General features: G+C 47.8%; 1 protein-coding gene across 4 annotated transcripts in view; it reads left to right on the top strand.

The window, feature by feature from the left end:
- FANCD2 (FA complementation group D2) overlaps positions 1 to 23,245 on the top strand; it is a 165,435-nt gene that overhangs the window by 3,350 nt on the left and 138,840 nt on the right. For all 4 annotated transcript variants that reach the window (XM_056525269.1, XM_056525270.1, XM_056525271.1 and 1 more), the window contains 12 exons: positions 3,259 to 3,326; positions 10,723 to 10,829; positions 10,961 to 11,027; positions 14,688 to 14,740; positions 14,983 to 15,061; positions 15,627 to 15,751; positions 18,211 to 18,298; positions 18,375 to 18,479; positions 18,944 to 19,026; positions 19,106 to 19,214; positions 19,354 to 19,389; positions 19,560 to 19,703. In XM_056525269.1, the coding sequence (XP_056381244.1) occupies positions 3,259 to 3,326; positions 10,723 to 10,829; positions 10,961 to 11,027; positions 14,688 to 14,740; positions 14,983 to 15,061; positions 15,627 to 15,751; positions 18,211 to 18,298; positions 18,375 to 18,479; positions 18,944 to 19,026; positions 19,106 to 19,214; positions 19,354 to 19,389; positions 19,560 to 19,703 (1,064 nt within the window). The remainder of the gene's footprint in view (positions 1 to 3,258; positions 3,327 to 10,722; positions 10,830 to 10,960; positions 11,028 to 14,687; positions 14,741 to 14,982; positions 15,062 to 15,626; positions 15,752 to 18,210; positions 18,299 to 18,374; positions 18,480 to 18,943; positions 19,027 to 19,105; positions 19,215 to 19,353; positions 19,390 to 19,559; positions 19,704 to 23,245) is intronic.

Raw genomic sequence — 23,245 nt, 5'->3', positions numbered from 1 at the left:
GTGGGAGAGACGGGACAGGCCGGGGGGACGCTAGGTGGGAGAGACGGGACAGGCCGGGCGGACGCTAGGTGGGAGAGACGGGACAGGCCGGGCGGACGCTAGGTGGGAGAGACGGGACAGGCCGGGCGGACGCTAGGGCGGGAGAGACGGGACAGGCCGGGCGGACGCTAGGGCGGGAGAGACGGGACAGGCCGGGCGGACGCTAGGGCGGGAGAGACGGGACAGGCCGGGCGGACGCTAGGGCGGGAGAGACGGGACAGGCCGGGCGGACGCTAGGGCGGGAGAGACGGGACAGGCCGGGCGGACGCTAGGGCGGGAGAGACGGGACAGGCCGGGCGGACGCTAGGGCGGGAGAGACGGGACAGGCCGGGCGGACGCTAGGGCGGGAGAGACGGGACAGGCCGGGCGGACGCTAGGGCGGGAGAGACGGGACAGGCCGGGCGGACGCTAGGGCGGGAGAGACGGGACAGGCCGGGCGGACGCTAGGGCGGGAGAGACGGGACAGGCCGGGCGGACGCTAGGGCGGGAGAGACGGGACAGGCCGGGCGGACGCTAGGGCGGGAGAGACGGGACAGGCCGGGCGGACGCTAGGGCGGGAGAGACGGGACAGGCCGGGCGGACGCTAGGGCGGGAGAGACGGGACAGGCCGGGCGGACGCTAGGGCGGGAGAGACGGGACAGGCCGGGCGGACGCTAGGGCGGGAGAGACGGGACAGGCCGGGCGGACGCTAGGGCGGGAGAGACGGGACAGGCCGGGCGGACGCTAGGGCGGGAGAGACGGGACAGGCCGGGCGGACGCTAGGGCGGGAGAGACGGGACAGGCCGGGCGGACGCTAGGGCGGGAGAGACGGGACAGGCCGGGCGGACGCTAGGGCGGGAGAGACGGGACAGGCCGGGCGGACGCTAGGGCGGGAGAGACGGGACAGGCCGGGCGGACGCTAGGGCGGGAGAGACGGGACAGGCCGGGCGGACGCTAGGGCGGGAGAGACGGGACAGGCCGGGCGGACGCTAGGGCGGGAGAGACGGGACAGGCCGGGCGGACGCTAGGGCGGGAGAGACGGGACAGGCCGGGCGGACGCTAGGGCGGGAGAGACGGGACAGGCCGGGCGGACGCTAGGGCGGGAGAGACGGGACAGGCCGGGCGGACGCTAGGGCGGGAGAGACGGGACAGGCCGGGCGGACGCTAGGGCGGGAGAGACGGGACAGGCCGGGCGGACGCTAGGGCGGGAGAGACGGGACAGGCCGGGCGGACGCTAGGGCGGGAGAGACGGGACAGGCCGGGCGGACGCTAGGGCGGGAGAGACGGGACAGGCCGGGCGGACGCTAGGGCGGGAGAGACGGGACAGGCCGGGCGGACGCTAGGGCGGGAGAGACGGGACAGGCCGGGCGGACGCTAGGGCGGGAGAGACGGGACAGGCCGGGCGGACGCTAGGGCGGGAGAGACGGGACAGGCCGGGCGGACGCTAGGGCGGGAGAGACGGGACAGGCCGGGCGGACGCTAGGGCGGGAGAGACGGGACAGGCCGGGCGGACGCTAGGGCGGGAGAGACGGGACAGGCCGGGCGGACGCTAGGGCGGGAGAGACGGGACAGGCCGGGCGGACGCTAGGGCGGGAGAGACGGGACAGGCCGGGCGGACGCTAGGGCGGGAGAGACGGGACAGGCCGGGCGGACGCTAGGGCGGGAGAGACGGGACAGGCCGGGCGGACGCTAGGGCGGGAGAGACGGGACAGGCCGGGCGGACGCTAGGGCGGGAGAGACGGGACAGGCCGGGCGGACGCTAGGGCGGGAGAGACGGGACAGGCCGGGCGGACGCTAGGGCGGGAGAGACGGGACAGGCCGGGCGGACGCTAGGGCGGGAGAGACGGGACAGGCCGGGCGGACGCTAGGGCGGGAGAGACGGGACAGGCCGGGCGGACGCTAGGGCGGGAGAGACGGGACAGGCCGGGCGGACGCTAGGGCGGGAGAGACGGGACAGGCCGGGCGGACGCTAGGGCGGGAGAGACGGGACAGGCCGGGCGGACGCTAGGGCGGGAGAGACGGGACAGGCCGGGCGGACGCTAGGGCGGGAGAGACGGGACAGGCCGGGCGGACGCTAGGGCGGGAGAGACGGGACAGGCCGGGCGGACGCTAGGGCGGGAGAGACGGGACAGGCCGGGCGGACGCTAGGGCGGGAGAGACGGGACAGGCCGGGCGGACGCTAGGGCGGGAGAGACGGGACAGGCCGGGCGGACGCTAGGGCGGGAGAGACGGGACAGGCCGGGCGGACGCTAGGGCGGGAGAGACGGGACAGGCCGGGCGGACGCTAGGGCGGGAGAGACGGGACAGGCCGGGCGGACGCTAGGGCGGGAGAGACGGGACAGGCCGGGCGGACGCTAGGGCGGGAGAGACGGGACAGGCCGGGCGGACGCTAGGGCGGGAGAGACGGGACAGGCCGGGCGGACGCTAGGGCGGGAGAGACGGGACAGGCCGGGCGGACGCTAGGGCGGGAGAGACGGGACAGGCCGGGCGGACGCTAGGGCGGGAGAGACGGGACAGGCCGGGCGGACGCTAGGGCGGGAGAGACGGGACAGGCCGGGCGGACGCTAGGGCGGGAGAGACGGGACAGGCCGGGCGGACGCTAGGGCGGGAGAGACGGGACAGGCCGGGCGGACGCTAGGGCGGGAGAGACGGGACAGGCCGGGCGGACGCTAGGGCGGGAGAGACGGGACAGGCCGGGCGGACGCTAGGGCGGGAGAGACGGGACAGGCCGGGCGGACGCTAGGGCGGGAGAGACGGGACAGGCCGGGCGGACGCTAGGGCGGGAGAGACGGGACAGGCCGGGCGGACGCTAGGGCGGGAGAGACGGGACAGGCCGGGCGGACGCTAGGGCGGGAGAGACGGGACAGGCCGGGCGGACGCTAGGGCGGGAGAGACGGGACAGGCCGGGCGGACGCTAGGGCGGGAGAGACGGGACAGGCCGGGCGGACGCTAGGGCGGGAGAGACGGGACAGGCCGGGCGGACGCTAGGGCGGGAGAGACGGGACAGGCCGGGCGGACGCTAGGGCGGGAGAGACGGGACAGGCCGGGCGGACGCTAGGGCGGGAGAGACGGGACAGGCCGGGCGGACGCTAGGGCGGGAGAGACGGGACAGGCCGGGCGGACGCTAGGGCGGGAGAGACGGGACAGGCCGGGCTAAACTCCACACTACGGCAGACACAATGTGATGTGATCATGGTTATAATGCTGTCTTAAATTGAGCCTTCTTTTTCTCTTTTTAAGCTTTGGATCAAAGAGTTTTCCAAAAGACGCTGCAGCAATCATTACGGAAGCACAAACAATACCCAAATGTGAGTGTGGTGGGGCAGGGCACATTATCCACTGACATTGGGCTATACCATTGCCATGAAGTAGTGTGCCTTGTCTACTTATGTACAGTATCTCACATGTGAATACACCCTCACATTTTTGTAAACATTTTACAAAAAATGACATGACACTCTGCTACAATGTAAAGTAGTGAGTGCATAGCCTTTATAACAGTGCTTAATGTACCCTTAGAATAACTCAACACACAGCCATTAATGTCAATACCTTGGCAGTATACCTCAAAGGGGAAATGTCCTAATTGGGCCTGATTAGGTATTTTGTCATCCTGGTGTCATGCGACTGGTTATTGATACAAGGTCTCGGGTGTGAATGGGGAACAGGTGTCTTAAATTTATTGTTATCACTCTCTCACTATCTAATACTCGTCAATGGAAGTTCAACATGGCACCTCAGAACTCTCTGTGGATTAAAAAAAACGATTGTTGCTCTACATAGAGATGGGATAGTATATAAGAAGATTGCCAAGGCCCTGAAACTGAGCTGCAAGCAGGGTGGACAAGTCCATACAGCAGTTTCAAAGGACAGGTCCCACACAGAACAGGCCTTCCCCTGGTCAACCAAAGAAGTTGAGTGTACATGTTCAGCATCCTATCCAGAGGTTGTTTTTGGGAAATGGATGTATAAGAGTTACAGTGTTGCCAGCATTTCTGCAGAGACTGAAGGGGTGGGGGATCAGCCTGTCAGTGCTCAGACAGGATCCAACACACTGCATCTAGTTGGTCTGCATAGCTGTCATCACAGAAGGAAGCCTCTTCTAAAGATGATGCACAGAAAAGCCTGCAAAAGTTTGCTGAAGAAAAGCAGATTAAAGGCATGGATTACTGGAACCATATCCAGTGGTCCGATGAGACTGAGATAAACTTATTTGGTACAGATGGTGTCAAGCGCGTGTGCCACCAGCCAGGTGAGGAGTACAATGACAAGTGTCTTGCCTACAGTCAAGCATGGTGGTGAAAGTGATCTGGGGCTGCATGAGTGCTGGCACTAGGGAACCATGAATGCCAAAATGTACTGTGACATACTGATGCAGAACATGATCCCCCCCCCCCCCTCCCTTGAGAGAGCAACCCCCAAAAACACCTCCAAGAGGACTACTGCCTTGCTAAAGAAGCTGAGGGTAAAGGTGATGGTCATGTCTTCAGACCTAAACCTTATTGAGCATGTGTGGGGCATCCTCATACAAAAGGTGGAGAAGCACAAGGTCTCTAACATCCACCAGCTCCATGATGTTGTTATGTAGGAATGGAAGAGAAATATAGAATGTGGTGTCAGATAAGAACCATTTGGCCCATCTAGTCTGCCCATTAATCTGAATCCTATCAATAGTCCCTGGCCCTATCTTATATGAAGGATAGCCTTATGCCTATCACATGCATGTTTAAACTCCTTCACTGTATCTGCAGCTATCAATTCTGCAGGAAGACTATTCCATGCGTCCACTACTGTTTCTCAGTAAAGTAATACAGTGGTCCCTTAACATACAATGGTAATTCGTTCCAAACGAGCCATCGTTTGTCGAATCCATCGTATGCTGAGAGATTCGTGCAATGTAAAGTATAGGAAGCTGTTCTCAACTGTCCCCGCTGCTCGCGATGGTGACCCCGGGCCTCCCCTGGGCTCTCCTGGTCTCCGTTCGTCCGCTGTCTTCTCCGGTCCTCTGCTGTCTTCCACAAGGCCTTACTGGGCCTGCGTAGTGACGTCATTACGCCGCTGCGTACGCCATTCCTATTGGATGACGTGCGCAGCAGCGTATTGACGTCATCGGAGAGGGCCGAGAAGACACCGGAAGACCAGCGCTGGACCCGAAGGGCACCCCGGAGCATCGTGGAGGGGTAAGTAATACTTACCGCACCACACGGGGAACATTAAGCTGCTATCCGGCAGTAGCTTAAGCATTTTGCGCTGCCGGATAGCACTTAATGCGATGGACCCGACATAAAAAACCATCGTATGTCGATGCTGACATCACATTGCGATGGCCTCTGAGAGGTCATCGTATGTCGATTTGATCATATGTCGGGGCCATCGTAGGTCGGGGGGGTCACTGTACTTCCTTATATTACTGCATAAAACTTTGCCCCTCAAATTTAAAACTGTCCTCTTGTGGTGGTTTTACTTCTTATAAATATGATCTCCTGCTTTACTGTGTTCATTCATTTATGTATTTTTAAAAGTTTCTATCATATCCGCTGTGTCTTGTCTTCCTTCCAAGCTCTACCACATTAACCTACCTTGGTAAGTTTTATCCTATAATCCATGTACTAGAGGACTCTAGTGGCAACCTGTGAAGCTCTGGTGAACTACATGCCCAAGAGGATTAAAGGGGTACTCCGGTGGAAAACTTTTATTTATTTATTCATTTATTTTAAATCAACTGGTGCCAAAAAATTTACAGATTTTGTAAATTACTTCTGTTAAAAAATCTTAATCCTTCCAGGACTTATTAGCTGCTGAATACTGCAGAGGAAATTCTTTTCGTTTTGGATTTCTTTTCTGTCTGACCACAGTGCTCATTGCTGACACCTCTGTCCGTATCAGGAACTGTCCAGAGCAGCATATGTTTGCTATGGGGATTTTCTCCTGCTCTGGACAGTTCCTAACACGGACAGAGGTGTCGGCAGAGAGCACTGTGGTCAGACAGAAAAGAAATCCAAAACGAAAAGAATTTCCTCTGTAGTATACAGCCGCTAATAAGTACTGGAAGGATTAAGATTTTTTTTAATAGAAGTCCTTTACAAATCTGTTTAACTTTCTGGCAACAGTTAATTTTTTTATTTTTTATTTTTTTAGTCTTCCACTGGAGTACCCCTTTTTAAGGCAGTGCTGAAAAATAATGGTGGCCACACACAATATTGTCACTTTGGGCCCAATATAGACAATTCCACTTATGGGTGGACTCACTTTTGTTGCCAAGCTTTACACATGAAAGGGGTATACCAGAAGGAATTTTTTTTTTAAATTTAACTTGTGGCAGAAAGTTGACAGATTTGTAAATTCTATTTAACAGTATTAAGCCTTCCAGTACTTATCAGCTGCTGTATGCTCCAGAGGAAGTTGTTTAGTTATTTTCTGTCTGACCAGTGCTCTCTGCTGACACCTCTGTCCGTGTCAGGAACTGTCCAGAGCAGAAGAGGTTTTCTATGGGGATCTGCTCCTTCTCTGGATAGTTCCTGACATGAACAGAGGTGGCAGCAGGGAGCACTATAGTCAGACTTGAAAGAAGTATACAACTTCCTCTGTACCATACAGCAGATAAGTACTGAAAGGATTAAGATTATAAAATAGTAGTTTACAAATCTGTATAACTTTTGGCACCAGTTCATTTAAAAACATTTTTATTGCACCGGAGTACCCCTTTAATAGCTGTGTTGAGTTATTTTGAGGGACACAGCATTAACCCCTTAAGGACTCAGGGTTTTTCCGTTTTTGCACTTTTGTTTTTTCCTCCTTACCTTTTAAAAATCATAACCCTTTCAATTTTCCACCAAAAATTCCATATTATGGCTTATTTTTTGCGTCGCCAATTCTACTATGCAGTGACATTAGTCATTTTACCCAAAAATGCATGGCGAAACGGAAAAAAAATCATTGTGCGACAAAATCGAAGAAAAAATGCCATTTTGTAACTTTTGGGGGCTTCCGTTTCTACGCAGTGCATATTTCGGTAAAAATTACACCTTATCATTATTCTGTAGGTCCATACGGTTAAAATGATACCCTACTTATATAGGTTTGATTTTGTCGCACTTCTGGAAAAAATCATAACTACATGCAGGAAAATGTATACGTTTAAAAATGTCATCTTCTGACCCCTATTACTTTTTTATTTTTCCACATACAGGGCGGTATGAGGACTCATTTTGTGCACCGTGATCTGAAGTTTTTATCGGTATGATTTTTGTTTTGATCGGACTTTTTGATCACTTTTTATTCATTTTTTAATGGTATAAAAAGTGACCAAAATACACTTTTTTGGACTTTGGAATTTTTTTGCGCATACGCCATTGACCGTGAGATTTAATTAATGATATATTTTTATAGTTCGGACATTTACGCACGCGGCAATACCACATATGTTTGTTTATTTTTTTTACACTGTTTTATTTTTTTTATGGGAAAAGGGGGGTGATTCAAACTTTTATTATGGAAGGGGCTAAATGACCTTAACACTTTTTTTTTACATTTTATTTGCAGTGTTATAGGTCCCATAGGGACCTATAACACTGCACACACTGATCTTCTACACATCACAGGCGTGTATTAACACGCCTGTGATCAGTGTTATCGGCGCTTGACTGCTCCTGCCTGGATCTCGGGCACGGAGCAGTCATTCGCCGACCGGACACCGAGGAGGCAGGTAAGGGCCCTCCCGGTGTCCGGTCAGCTGTTCGGGATGCCGCGATTTCGCGGGGGCGGTCCCGAACAGCCCGACTGAGCAGCCGGGTCACTTTCGCTTTAGAAGCGGCGGTCAGCTTTGATCGCTGCTTCTAAAGGGTTAATACCGCACATCGTCGCGATCGGCGATGTGTGGTATTAGCCGCGGGTCCCGGCCATTGATAAGCGTCGGGACCGACGCGATATGATGCGGGATCGCGGCGCGATCCCGCTTCATATCGCGGGAGCCCGCTTCATATCGCGGGAGCCGGCGCAGGACGTAAATATACGTCCTGCGTCGTTAAGGGGTTAAACACAATAAGGGTGCATTCACACGTGCATATTTTTGCTGCTGAAGATTTTGCTGTTCATTGAAGTCAGTGGGCAAAAAGATCTGCAGCAGAAAATATGCACGTGTGAATGGACCCTTGTACAGGCTGTGCTCTAACTACTTTACATTGTAGCAAATTGTCATTTGTTCGGTGCTGTCAAATGAAAAGATATAATAAAATATTTATAAAATGTGAGTGGTGGACTGAAGGTAATACATGCCAAAATAACATTATGAATGTCAGGACTCAAGATTTCCCAGAAGGACATTGCCCAGAGCATCAAACTTACTTGTCTTCTTCCCATAGTGCATCTGTACCCCCAGGTCCACACACCCTGGTGTCCACATGATTTATAAGAAAATGGGATTTCACAGATCAGGCCACCTTCTCATTGGTCCAGTTCTGATGCTCACAAACACTGATGGCTGTGAATAGTGATCAGTATGGGCACTTTAATAGATCTGTGGCTACACAACCCGATACACAGAACTGAGTGTTCAAAAACCTTTGTCCTAACCAGTGTTAACCCTCTAAGCAAATTGTACTAAAGAAGCTGTAGGGATCAGACAGGCTAGCCTTCACTCCCACACTCCCATGAATCAGTTCACTGCTTGACCTTCCCTTGAATGCTTTTCGTCAGTGTTTTACCAATGAATACTGTACAGACCTCTCAAGAACTGCCATTTTGGAGATACTCTGGCCTAGTTGTCAAGTTGTTTTGGAACTTTTATTTTTTTTAAATAAAACACATTCAATAAATAACACATTCAAAAAAAAAATGTTGAGACTCAAAACGCTGTGTATGCACATAATCCTATGCTTAGCTGTTTGTCTTGAAGTCTAAAGGGGGTTATCCAGGAAAAACCTTTTTTATATATATATATATATATATATATATATATATATCAACTGGCCCTAGAAAGATAAACAGATTTGTAAATTATATTTAAAAAAAATCTTAATCCTTTCAGTACTTATGAGCTTCTGAAGTTAAGGTTGTTCTTTTCTATCTAAGTGCTCTCTGATGACACGTGTCTCGGGAACCGCCCAGTTTAGAAGCCAATCCCCCATAGCAAACCTCTTCTAAACTGGGAGTTTCCCGAGACACGTGTCATCAGAGAGCACTTAGACGGAAAAGAACAGCCTTAACTTCAGAAGCACATAAGTACTGAAAGGATTAAGATTTTTTAATAGAAGAAATTTACAAATCTGTTTAACTTTCTGGAGCCAGTTGATATATAAAAAAGAAATTTATTTTTCCTGGAATACCCCTTTAACCCCTTAACGACGCAGGACGTATATTTACGTCCTGCGCCGGCTCCCGCGATATGAAGCGGGATCGCGCCGCGATCCCGCATCATATCGCGTCGGTCCCGGCGCTCATCAACGGCCGGGATCCGCGGCTACTACCATACATCGCCGATCGCGGCATTGTGCGGTATTAACCCTTTAGAAGCGGCGGTCTCAAAGCTGACCGCCGCTTCGAAAGTGACCCGGCTGCTCAGTCGGGCTGTTCGGGACCGCCGCGGTGAAATCGCGGCGTCCCGAACAGCTGACCGGACACCGGGAGGGCCCTTACCTGCCTCCTCGGTGTCCGATCGGCGAATGACTGCTCCGTGCCTGAGATCCAGGCAGGAGCAGTCAAGCGCCGATAACACTGATCACAGGCGTGTTAATACACCCCTGTGATCTGTGTAAAAGATCAGTGTGTGCAGTGTTATAGGTCCCTATGGGACCTATAACACTGTGAAAAAAAAAAGTGTTAATAAAGGTCATTTAACCCCTTCCCTAATAAAAGTTTGAATCACCCCCCTTTTCCCATATAAAAAATAAAACAGTGTAAAAATAAATAAAAATAAACATATGTGGTATCGCCGCGTGCGTAAATGTCCGAACTATAAAAATATATCTAATTAAACCGCACGGTCAATGGCGTACGCGCCAAAAAATTCCAAAGTCCAAAAAAGCATATTTTGGTCACTTTTTATACCATTAAAAAATGAATAAAAAGTGATCAAAAAGTCCGATCCAAACAAAAATCATACCGATAAAAACTTCAGATCACGGCGCAAAAAATGAGTCCTCATACCGCCCTGTAGTTATGATTTTTTCCAGAAGTGCGACAAAATCAAACCTATATAAGTTGGGTATCATTTTAACCGTATGGACCTACAGAATAATAAGGCGTAATTTTTACCAAAATATGCACTGCATAGAAACAGAAGCCCCCAAAAGTTACAAAATTGCATTTTTTCTTCGATTTTGTTGCACAATTATTTTTTTTTCCGTTTCGCCGTGCATTTTTGGGTAAAATGACTGGTCACTGCAAAGTAGAATTGGCGACGCAAAAAATAAGCCATAATATGGATTTTTAGGTGGAAAATTGAAAGGGTTATGATTTTTAAAAGGTAAGGAGGAAAAAACGAAAGTGCAAAAACTGAAAAACCCTGAGTCCTTTAGGGGTTAAGGACCCATCCATCCATTGATAGGAACCATGGTATTTACCTCTGTGGCTTAAATGTAAGGCCGATGGCTGTATGTGAAATGTGTTTTATTTATGTTCCGTGTCTTAAGTGTATGATGTATTATGTGTCTGTGCTATTTATGTTGGAGATGTGTGTGACTGTACATGCTAGCTTTATGTTACCAGGTTCTGCAGGAGTTCATGTCTGGCCTGGAATCACACATTGAAGATCGTGAGCGCTTCAGGAATTGTCTTCTACCTTGTGGCCGCTGTAATGAAGCTGAGGAGGGAAGGTGATGGCTGTTTACATGCTTCTTTGTTGGGGCCACCTGTAGTGTATGATGTCTGTGCATTAGTGGTACCATACTGATGAGTCGGGTCATTGACTCTTACCTGAACATAATGATATCTCTCTGCTTTCCAGCAATCCACTGATGAGCTCCTTTCATGACAGTCTGATAAAGATCCTGCTCAGCATAGATATCTTACAGGTATGCACATCTCCAGTTTTATGCTGCTGATTGATACATGGAGTAAAATGGCCTAATGCCACAGATTAAAATATTTCCCATCTGGATGATGGTTTGTTAGACGTGTACAATATTCTTACCAGCTTGCAGGGAACTCTCTGCAGTATTAATGCTTAGTTCTGCAACTTTTTGTTACAGTGGAATAGGCTTTTGTGAGAAACTCCTGTATGCTGCCCAGGTGGGGGTTGGTTTACTCAGGATGCAAACAATGGAGAATAGAGAGTCCATACAGCATTGCTATGCTTTGTACCCAGTATACAGACCCCCAAAGCGCCAAACAGAACTTCTCTCAGATCGCAGTCACAGATTGCATTACAGGATTCTTTTCAATGGCTACTGAAGGATTGAAAGGAATCCTTTTTGTAAGGAGGTCTGTAATAGTTGTCTGGTTGCCATTGAACATAATGTGACATTAAAGGGGTACTTTGGCCCTAAGATATCAGATAAGATGCAAGTCAATGGGCCATTACGTTCCCCTCCCATAGACTTGCATTGAGGGGGCAAGGCGTGACGTCACACGGGGGCGAAGTCATGACGCCACGATACTCCAGCCCTGTAGTTGTAACGCTTCAGACTCTGAGCCGCTATTGCTGCGTGGAGCTCACACAGGGGGGTGCTGCATGAGAGATTGCGGGGGTCAACAGAGGTGGGACCCCCACAATCAGACATCTTATCCCCCTATTCTTCGGATAGGGAATGAGGTGCCTTAGGGCCGGAGTACCCCTTTTAAGGCTATGTTTCCACACAGGTTTTTATTTTATTTATTTATTTATTTATTTTTTACTGCCACTGCAGATTTGGAGGAAAAGTCAAAAGTGGATCCAGTTGGAAGGAGAATTATCAGTTCTTCTGTTATATTTTCTACTAGCGGAGTACTCGGCGTTGCCCGGTTTTTCCTTCCTCATCCTTGTTGGGGAGGAAAATCAACAGAGGAGGAAGCTTTTGACCTCATATCCAATCCCCATATATTGTTGTCATATCCCAACCCCGTATCCCGTCCTACTATCCCGACCTCCTATCCTGTCCTCCTATCTCCGACCTCCTATCTCCGACCCGTAATATGTGTACCAGGTATTGAAATATCTCCAGCCGTACAGAAGTTATGTGAGAACATACATTTCCCATTGATTTTCATGGGACTTTAAACAAAAACCCCGACACTCAGAAATGGGGGTGGTTAAGGGTTAAAATAACTATCCTATTTTAAGTGGACATCTAAGTAACCATATGTGACCAAGTATTATCGAAATATCTCCAGCCGTTTGGAAGTTATGCAGTAACATATATTTCCTATAGAGTTGTATGGGACTTTATACATAAACCCCGCCCTGTGCTAGAAAAAAACCTGTGTGGAAATCTAGCCTAAAGGGGTACTCCGGTACAGAACAACTTATCCCATATCCACAGAGTAGGGGATAAGTGTCTGGTTGCTTTTAGGGGGGGGGGGGGGAGCGAACAAAAAATCTCCGTGCATGGAGTGACCTCTGCTTCATTCACAGATACCGTATTTATCGGCGTATAACACGCACTTTTTAGGCTAAAATTTTTAGCCTAAAGTCTATGTGCGTGTTATACGCCGATACTGCCCCAGGAAAGGCAGGGGGAGAGAGGCCGTCGCTGCCCGCTTCTCTCCCCCTGCCTTCCCTGGGGTCTAGAGCCCTGCTGCTGGCCCTTCTCACCCCCTGGCTATCGGCGCCGCTGCCCGTTCTGTCCCCCTGACTATCGGTACCGGCGCCGATAGCCAGGGGGAGAGAAGGGGCAGCGGCACCCATTGCCGGCGCAGCTGCCCCGTTGCCTCCCCCCATCCCCGGTGGCATAATTACCTGGGTCGGGTCCGCGCTGCTGCAGGCCTCCGACGTGCGTCCCCTGCGTCGTTGCTATGCGCTGCACGGCGCGGCGCATGACGTCAGTGCGCTGCGCCGTGCATAGCAACGACGCAGGGGACGCATGCCGGAGGCCTGCAGCAGCGCGGACCCGACCCAGGTAATTATGCCACCGGGGATGGGGGGAGGCAACGGGGCAGCGGCGCCGGCAATGGGTGCCGCTGCCCCTTCTCTCCCCCTGGCTATCGGCGCCGCTTCTCTCCCCCTGGCTATCGGCGCCGGCAATGGGGCGCCGGTACCGATAGTCAGGGGGACAGAACGGGCAGCGGTGCCGATAGCCAGGGGGAGAGAAGGGCCGACAGCAGCGCTATAGACTCCAGGAAAGGCAGGGGGAGAGAAGCGGGCAGCGACGGCCTCTCTCCCCCTGCCTTTCCTGGGGATGTATCGGGGTATACACACGCACCCTCATTTTACCATGGATATTTGGGTAAAAAAAATTTTTTACCCAAATATCCTTGGTAAAATGAGGGTGTGTGTTATAGGCCGGTGCGTGGTATACCCCGATAAATACGATAAATGCCGATCAAGGCACAAAGTGGTGGCAGACATGCCCCTCCATGTATCTCTTTGGGCGAGCCGGGGATACGCGAACACTGCTAAATGGTTTTTAGTGCAGATAGTTATATAGATAATGATAGTGCAATATGCTATTAGTCTGTCAAGTGAGGGATGAAATCATTGGGCCCAGAGAGGCCTATGCTGAGGCAAAAAAAAATAAATAAATAAAAAGAAATTGGCTGTGGTGTGTAAGAATTCTGCAGGGAGCAGCTTTCTCACAAGTGTGTTTATCGGGCTCCTGGCTGATAAAGCCTGGTGGAGATGGTGCTGCTAGGACAGGAAAGGCTCGCTAAGTGTAGTTCACTGAGCACTGAAATTAGATAAGAGCTCTGTCAGGTGAATTCCATGGTGGCAGATGCAGACATGTTTTTCTTATGCTTCTAGTGGAATGGTCCCCGGATGCTTGAGCTGTGTTGTTAAAGGGGTTATCCACCATAAGGTGATTTTAGTACGTACCTGGCAGACAGTAATGGACATGCTTAGGAAGGATCTGCGCTTGTCTTGGAGCTAAATGGCTATGTTGTGAGATTACCATAATACTATGGCTAGATTTTTGTGAACTGGTATTTCCTGTTTGTTTTCTTCTTTTGCCTACAAATCCCATAATTCCATCTTCCTCCCTCCCACACATCAGCCACCCCACCCATTGAAACATAAATGAGCTTCATCCATTCAAAAGACCTGTGGTTTTCAATCAGGGTGCCTACAGCTGTTGCATTAGTTGCAGATTGATCCCTCTCCCACCAAGAGATCCCTCCACCCATTGAAGCAGACAGGCTCCCTGTCATCAGATGACTAGTGAGTCAGGTCTCGGCCGCATTGCAAGCTGGGAAAAATCTGAGACAACAGTCATTTTGCATGCTGGTAAAAATAAATATCGGGGTGAAAATCACATAAGAATTGTGAGAAAACAGTCACACACAGGTACAGACACTATATTATGAACTACACTAACTTTACAGCCCCTGTAGCATAGTCAAATAAAAAAATTCCTGGAATACCCCTTTTAAGGTGTCTTGGGTGGTCCATGTGATGGATGCTCTGTGTCCCTGTGGAAGCACTGAAATGTGAAATATTGCTGTGTATTGATTTAAAAGTGGCAAGAGTTGTATATGGCAGCCAGTTTATAGCATAAAACCTTCTGGTCTTGCCCCTTACGCCTCATATTTTGTCTTTTCAGGAGTTGCTTATAAATCTGCTTTTTGAGAAAATCCCAGAGTTTCTGTATGACAGGTACAGTATGCATCATTAGGGAGATTTATTAATACCTGTGCAGGGGAAAAGTTCACCAGTTGTCCATAGCAACTAATTAGATTGCTTTTTATAGGCCTTTTTTAACAGTGAAAGAAGCAATCTGATTGTTTGCTATCGCCAACTTCTCTGCACTGATAACTCTCCCCACATGTATAGTAAAATGTTAAACTTTTTATCTGGTTCCATGGCTTGTGTAATTTTGTTTTTCTTTTTTCATTTAGTTTTGGCAGTGATGGCATCAGTATTCCCCGACTGATCATCAACCAGCTGAAGTGGCTCGACCTTGTAGTTTGTGGCAAGGTACGCCTGTCAATGGACAGTAAGAATAGACTTTGAAGCGAGAGGAGGGCATACATTTCAACACTGATGCAATTCATATAGGACTAACTGAGATCTCTGTAGCATCATAATTAAAGGGTCAGGCTGGGTTCATACATGGGGGGGGATTTTTTTTTAGCCTCTGCACCATTTAATGCAACAATGTAGCCACTTTTGACCAAACAGTAAATTGGGCAGGGCCTTTAAATTTATGCCAGAAGACTGTTGTAGCCAAAATTGACTCCAGCTCTAAGATCTTGTAAACAGCCACAGCAACATTTCTTATTTAGAGGGGTGCTCCTCTTAAAGGGGTATTTCCAGCTGTAGAAGTTATCCCTTATCCATAGAAAAGGTCATTACTGAGAGTTCCCATGAATTATTATCCTTACATTTTCATCAGTGTCATAATATCGAAGAGACAAGTCAATAATAGTAATAGAATACGGGTGAAATGACAAAAGATCAGTCCCGAAGCAATCAATACAATGCAGATTCTCTGTTGACGTCATTTAACAGAAGTAGATTCTGTTTGTTGTGTCATCAATAGGAGCTGACGGGTAAGATAATGCAGTTGGTTACAGTGGCTCCAGCAGACATACAGCACCATGTTATCAACAGCCTCCCTGAAATCCTGGAGGATGCTGAGCACAATGATGTGGCCAAGGAGCTCAGGTAATAAACCATTGGTAACTAGCCTTACCATCCAGTGTACGAGAAAATAGAAATAGAAAAAAGTCATTTTTTAATACAAACTTTTGTTTTGCCTAATGGTTTGCTCTTGTTGTCATGGCTATGTCCAGAAAATAGATCATACTTCTAGCACATTATATAACGGGGAGGTTTAGTATATGTGTAATATGTATTGCTTCCTACTAAGTTCTGCTGTTGTAGGAGTGTGACCCAAGGGCCAGAGCCCTACATGCAGCAGCACTATAGACATCTTGTAGAAGATTACAAGACTGGTCTTACGAGTATTCACGGCTTGTTCGTTGTTTACCAATTTTATGTTTTTGTTTTTTTATTTTTTTTAAATCAACTGGTGCCAGAAAGTTAAATAGAGTTGTAAATTACTTTAAAAAAAATCTTAATCCTTCCAATACTTATTAGCTGCTGAATACTACAGAGAAAATTATTTTCTTTTTGGAACACAGTGCTCTCTGCTGACATCACGAGCACAGTGCTCTCTGCTGACATCTCTATCCATTTTAAGAACTATCCAGAGAGCACTGTGCGCGTGATGTCAGCAGAGGGCTCTGTGTTCCAAAAATAAAATAATTTCCTCTGTAGTATTCAGCAGCTAATAAGTACTGGAAGGATTAAGATGTTTTAATAGATGTAATTTACAATTGTGTTTAACTTTCTGGCACCAGTTGATTTTAAAAACTATAAAACGTTTTTCACAGGAGTACCCCTTTAACCCCTTAAGGACTCAGCCCATTTTGGCCTTAAGGACTTAATTTTTACGTTTTCATTTTTTCCTCCTCGCCTTCTAAAAATCATAACTCTTTTATATTTTCATACACCGACTAGTATGAGGGCTTGTTTTTTGCGTGACCAGTTGTCCTTTGTAATGACATAACTCATTATATCATAAAATGTATGCCGCAACGAAAAAACACTATTTTTGTGGGGAAATTAAAAAGAAAAACGCAATTTTGCTAATTTTGGAAGGTTTCGTTTTCACGCCGTACAATTTATGGTAAAAATGACGTGTGTTCTTTATTCTGAGGGTCAATACGATTAAAATGATACCCATTATTACATACTTTTCTATTATTGTTGTGCTTAAAAAAATCACAAACTTTTTAACCAAATTAGTACGTTTATAATCCCTTTATTTTGATGACCTCTAACTTTTTTATTTTTCCGTATAAGTGGCGGTATGGGGGCTCATTTTTTGCGCCATGATCTGTACTTTTTTTTTGATACCACATTTGCATATAAAAAACTTTTAATACATTTTTTATAATTTTTTTAAAATAAAATGTATTAAAAAAGTAGCAATTTTGGACTTTTTTTTTTTTTTTTTCCGTTCACGCCGTTCACCGTACGGGGTCATTAACATTTTATTTTAATAGTTCGAACATTTACGCACGCGGCGATACCAAATATGTCTATAAAATTTATTTTTTACGCTTTTTGGGGGTAAAATAGGAAAAAACTGACGTTTTACTTTTTTATTGGGGGGAGGGGATTTTTCACTTTTTTTTTACTTTTACTTTTACATTTTTTTTTACACTTGAATAGTCCCCATAGGGGACTATTCATAGCAATACCATGATTGCTAATACTGATCTGTTCTATGTATAGGACATAGAACAGATCAGTATTATCGGCGATCTTCTGCTCTGGTCTGCTCGATCTCAGACCAGAGCAGGAGACGCCGGGAGCCGGAAGGAGGAAGGCTGCGGGCGATCCGATCATTCATTCAAATCGCGCACTGCCGCAGATGCCGGGATCTGTATTGATCCCGGCACCTGAGGGGTTAATGGCAGACGCCCGCGAGATCGCGGGCGTCGGCCATTGCCGGCGGGTCCCTGGCTGCGATCAGCAGCCGGGATCAGCCGCGCATGACGCGGGCATCGTTCCGATGCCCGCGGTTATGCACAGGACGTAAATGTACGTCCTGGTGCGTTAAGTACCACCGCACCAGGACGTACATTTACGTCCTGCGTCCTTAAGGGGTTAAGTACTTAAACCAGGTGCAAATGGGGTCATCTTTGGCACAGCTCAGTACTGTTTAAGGTTAGGGCTAAAAAGCAACTTTGTCCTTTGCACATTGTGTGGTCAGAGATCACCCCGCGACTAGTGAAAGTAAGTGTGGTCATGTTGGGATCCGCAAGTTGCCATGAAAAGAAACCTACCTTGAATTTCTGTCGAGGTTGAGGTAACTTGTGCGTCACAACGTGACCACATTCAGCAGTGCTACATGGCAATCTTTGGTCATATGACCTGTCTCGCAATCAGTTATTGTGGAGCTCTAACCTAAAGCTACTGTGATTTCAGCACGAATACAGCAAATGTATTTCTATTTATTTCTGAAACGGATAAAAGGGACAGTTTTGACCTCACTTCTGTGCATCTCTCCGTTGTCAATTTTCTTTAAATGTTTGTACTTTCCCCTTTGTCAGCTCACTGTTGAAACAGAATACACATCTTACAGTGCCCATACTGGATGCATTTTCCAACCTGAACCTGAGCACGGAACTCCTGACAGAGGTAACACTAGGGACACTTCTATTATTTGCACTATGTAGCTGTGGAAGATATTTTAAAGGCTCCATTCATATTGCAGGTGCGGCAGTGGGTTATGTCTACCCTCTGTGCTGTTGATCTAGAAGTAGTTCCTGTTATTGTCAAGTTTATTCTTCACACTGTGACTCCTTCAGACGCTTTGGAGGTGAGAAATGCTGGAAAGAAATCCTAATACTTCATTTCAGTGCCCACAAGGAAACAAAAAACAGGGATACGCGCCCCTAGTGAAGTACGTTAAATATGGTCTTAAAGATGGAAAGTGAAATTGCACTTGCCAAGTAGGGTTGCGCTCAGAGCACAACACCTCAGAAGACATCTAAAAACAATCCAGGACTGGCAGCCGTAGCAGTGATAGATACACTAGACCGGTGGGAAGGCACTTAGGTAGCAGTAGAAAAACGTAGCTTTTTTTCAGCGCTGGTCCTATCTTATATTAAAGTATTAGACCACTGCTTACATGTCCTAAAAATACACTTTATTGGCACTACAGCAACCGTTTCTGGTCCGGACTGGACCTTTTGTCAGGCAAGCTGCAACTTTGCCAGAAAGCCATTTAAATTGGGAGCAGCCTGGTGTTCATCTACAGAAGCCCCTTTTCTCTTTTTGCAGGTTATCTCTGAACTCCGGAAAAATCTTGATATGGAGTCATGTGTTTCATTGTCACAGGTTCAAGCCACCAAATCCAAGGCTGGGTAAATGGCATATAACACCTCTCCCTCCCTCTAAACAGACGATGGATATTGTATATTATTGAATCAAATTATTCTTCAGTATTACAGGAACCCAAGACAAGAGCAGCCAGGATTGTGTGACTGTCCTAATGGAAGTTATTAAATCAGCTGTCTGGTTTCAGAAGCACACGTGTGATGCCTGGATTAAAGTACGTGCTCTGTACTATAATACAATTAATAGTTTACATGTGAGAATGGTTGCAGTGGGCATCAAGGCCACTTTCTGCTTTAATCATCAAATTGAGCAACGATCATGACAATAATAACGTCTGCACATTTGTCTTCTAGGCCATAGAAAGTGTTGAAACCGTTGAAGAGCTCAAGGTAACTTATGGGAGTAATAGGAATGTCTGAGATGCTGGACACCCCTTATTACCGAGCCTCCCCAGCACAATAAGCTAGATGACTATGACTTGCATAGGAGTGACACAGTATGGGGGTTTTGTGTTTTTGGTGGGTTTCTGATCCTCTCACTACTATTGTTCTCTGACCAGGTAACTGATTTCTTAGTACTTTTGATCCTTTACACAACAAATTCGAACTCCAAGAAACAAGTGGAGCGTGTGCTGAAGAACAAGGTGCGCTCGGGCTGTATAACACATAAGCTGGTACAGAACATGTTCAAGAGTCACACACAGGTAGGGGTACTTTTTATTTTATTTTATTGAAAGCCGAGGTACATGCTCTCAATTCGCCAAAGTGCAAGTGTTCACACAAAATACCGTGCACGAGGATGCGGTCAATCGCAAGCCCTTCTCCTACCGGAGAGAGGCCCCCCAACAAACCAAATCCTTCTCCTCCGGGCCAAATGGCACCTGCAAGGTTCCAGGTACAATGTCCCCTTTCGCTGAAGCTACTCAGGGACCGAAAAGTGTTCCTGGCGAACAACTAGGCGTTAACCATGTTGACACCGAGGGGCATGGCAGGGAGGTGAGGAACCTGATGGCCACTCACACCTCCCCTAGACCGGCAGGAGGGACTCCCAGAAGTGCTACCACACCCTGACCAAATCCTAGTGTACATAAGAAGAACACAAACTTGCCCAGTGACAAAACATAAAATGAGTGGATGTACACAGTGTGATACTGCCTGGACATCCGTCCGGATCTATAAAAATTCCTCTGCAGAGCAACAGCCAGAAGGCCAGAACGCTAGAGGTGAGTGCTCAGAAGAGTGAGAGAAAAAGTGCGTGCTGCGTGCCATCAGTCAAGTGGGGTCGCTACTCACAAGTGAGTTCCGGCACCCTGGGGTCACCACTCCCAGGGCACTTTTGCACCTCTGCCTTCACTCTACCCGAACCTTAGGGCGAGATCCAGAAGATGCAGGTCACTTCAGGGCCCTCCGCCTGGCCATACATCCGGCCTTGGTACACCTGCACCATTCTGTGTGGTTCCCGTATCCTGTGTTGGTGGTCTTCCACACCGCCAACTAACAGGAAGGTACTACACTTGATCTTAGCCAAAAGGCCAGGATCTCTGCAGTTTATGTTTAATAGACGTTACCAGTGTACATGTAAGCAACTATACACTGCTTAAGCCATAACCTGCTCACCTTAGAGAGAAGTGCACATTCATAGGGCTTGGACTATATAAAGACTTTTTTTTCGTTGTTACACAGCTCTATCTCTTGTAAACCCACTCTTTGGTTATTAGTCATTTAGCCTCTACTTAACCCCTTAACGACACAGGATGTAAATGTACGTCCTGGTGCGGTGGTACTTAACGCAACAGGATGTAAATGTATGTCCTATACATAACCGCGAGCATCAGAGCGATGCTCAGGTCATGCATGGTAGGTCCCGGCGGCTGATCGTGCAGATGTCCGCCATTAACCCCTCAGATGCCGTGATCGCGGCGATCCGATCATCCAGAACGGCAAGCGGAGGTTCCCTCGCCTGCCTCCTGTGCCTTCCACGTGTCTTCTGCTCTGGTCTGAGATTGAGCAGACCAGAGCAGAAGATGACCGATAGCACTGATCAGTGCTATGCCCTTTGCATAGCATTGAACAGTATTAGCAATCGAATGATTGGTATAAATAGTCCCCTATGGGGACTATTAGTGTAAAAAAAAAAAGGTAAAAAATTAAAAAAAAATTGAAAATCCCCTCCCCCAATAAAAATATAAATTGTCAATTTTTCCCCCAAAAAGTGTAAAAAAAAAAAAAAGTGTAAATATCCCAACTATTAACCCCTTCAGGATGGAGCCCATGGAGCCCAAGGACCGGAGCGTTTTGCACATCTGACCACTGTCACTTTAAACATTAATAACTCTGGGATGCTTTTAGTTATCATTCTGATTCCGAGATAGTTTTTTCGTGACATATTCTACTTTAACATAGTGGTAAATTTTTGTCGATACTTGCATCCTTTCTTGGTGAAAAATCCGTAAATTTGATGAAAAATTAGAAAATTTTGCATTTTTCTAACTTTGAAGCTTTCTGCTCGTAAGGAAAATGGATATTACGAATACATTTTTTTTGGTTCACATATACAATTTGTCTACTTTATGTTTGCACCATAAAATTGACGTGTTTTTACTTTTGGAAGACACCAGAGGGCTTCAACGGTCAGCAGCAATTTTCCGATTTTTCACAACATTTTCAAACTCAGTATTTTTCAGGGACCAGTTCAGGTTTGAAGTGGATTTGAAGGGTCTTCATATTAGAAATACCACATAAATGACCCCATTATAAAAACTACACCCCCCAAAGTATTCAAAATGACATTCAGTCAGCGTTTTAACCCTTTAGGTGTTTCACACGAATAGCAGCAAAGTGAAGGAGAAAATTCACAATCTTCATTTTTTACACTCACATGTTCTTGTAGACCCAATTTTTTAATTTTTACAAGGGGTAAAAGGACAAAATGTTTACTTGTATTTGTAGCCCAATTTCTCTCGAGTAAGGACATACCTCATATGTCTATGTAAAGTGTTCGGCGGGCGCAGTAGAGGGCTCAGAATGGAAGGAGCGACAAGGGGATTTTGGAGAGTACGTTTTTCTGAAATGGTTTTTGGGGGGCATGTCACCTTTAGGAAGCCCCTATGGTGCCAGAACAGCAAAAAAAAAAAAACCACATGGCATACCATCCTGGAAACTAGACCCCTCGGGGAATATAACATGGGATAAAGTGAACCTTAATACCCCACAGGTGTTTCACGACTTTTGCAAATGTAAAAAAAAAAAAAAAAAAAAAAAATTGTACCTAAAATGCTTGTTTTCCCAAAATTTTTTAATTTTTAAAAAGGGTAATAGCAGAAAATACCCCTAAAAATTTTAAGCCCAATTTCTCCCGGTTCAGAAAACACCCCATATGGGGGTGAAAATTGCTCTGCTGGCGCACTACAGGTCTCAGAAGAGATGGAGTCACATTTGGCTTTTTGAAAGCAAATTTTTCTCTGGGGGCATGCCGCATTTAGGAAGCCCCTATGGTGCCAGGACAGCAAAAAAAAAAAACCACATGGCATATCATTTTGGAAACTATACCCCTCGGGGAACGTAACAAGGGGTTAAGTCAACCTTTATACCCCACAGGTGTTTCACGACTTTTGCATATGTAAAAAAAAAAATATTTTTTTTACCTAAAATGCTTGTTTTCCCAAAAATTTAACATTTTTAAAAAGGGTAAAAGCAGAAAATACCCCCCAAAATTTGTAACACAATTTCTCCTGAGTACGGCGATACCCCATATGTGACCCTAAACTGTTGCCTTGAAATACGACAGGGCTCCAAAGTGAGCGCCATGCGCATTTGAGGCCTAAATTAGGGACTTCCATAGGGGTGGACATAGGGGAATTCTACGCCAGTGATTCCCAAACAGGGTGCCTCCAGCTGTTTCAAAACTCCCAGCATGCCTGCACAGTCAACGGCTGTCCGACAATACTGGGAGTTGTTGTTTTGCAACAGCTCGAGGCTCCGTTCTGGAAACAGTGGCGAACCAGACGTTTTTCATTTTTATTGGGGAGGGGGGCTGTGTAGGGGTATGTGTATATGTAGTGTTTTTTACTTTTTATTTTATTTTTTGTTAGTGTAGTGTAGTGTCTTTAGGGTACAGTCGCACGGGCGGGGGTTCACAGTAGTTTCTCGCTGGCAGTTTGAGCTGCAGCAGAAAGTTTGCGGCAGCTCAAACTTGCAGCCAGATACTTACTGTAATCCTCCGCCCATGTGAGTGTACCCTGTACGT

The sequence above is a fragment of the Hyla sarda genome, chromosome 6 (assembly GCF_029499605.1).
Source record: "Hyla sarda isolate aHylSar1 chromosome 6, aHylSar1.hap1, whole genome shotgun sequence".
In the NCBI taxonomy this organism is placed as follows: domain Eukaryota; kingdom Metazoa; phylum Chordata; class Amphibia; order Anura; family Hylidae; genus Hyla; species Hyla sarda.
The sequence above is the reverse complement of the archived record's forward strand: the minus strand, read 5'-3'. Positions and strand labels throughout refer to the sequence as shown.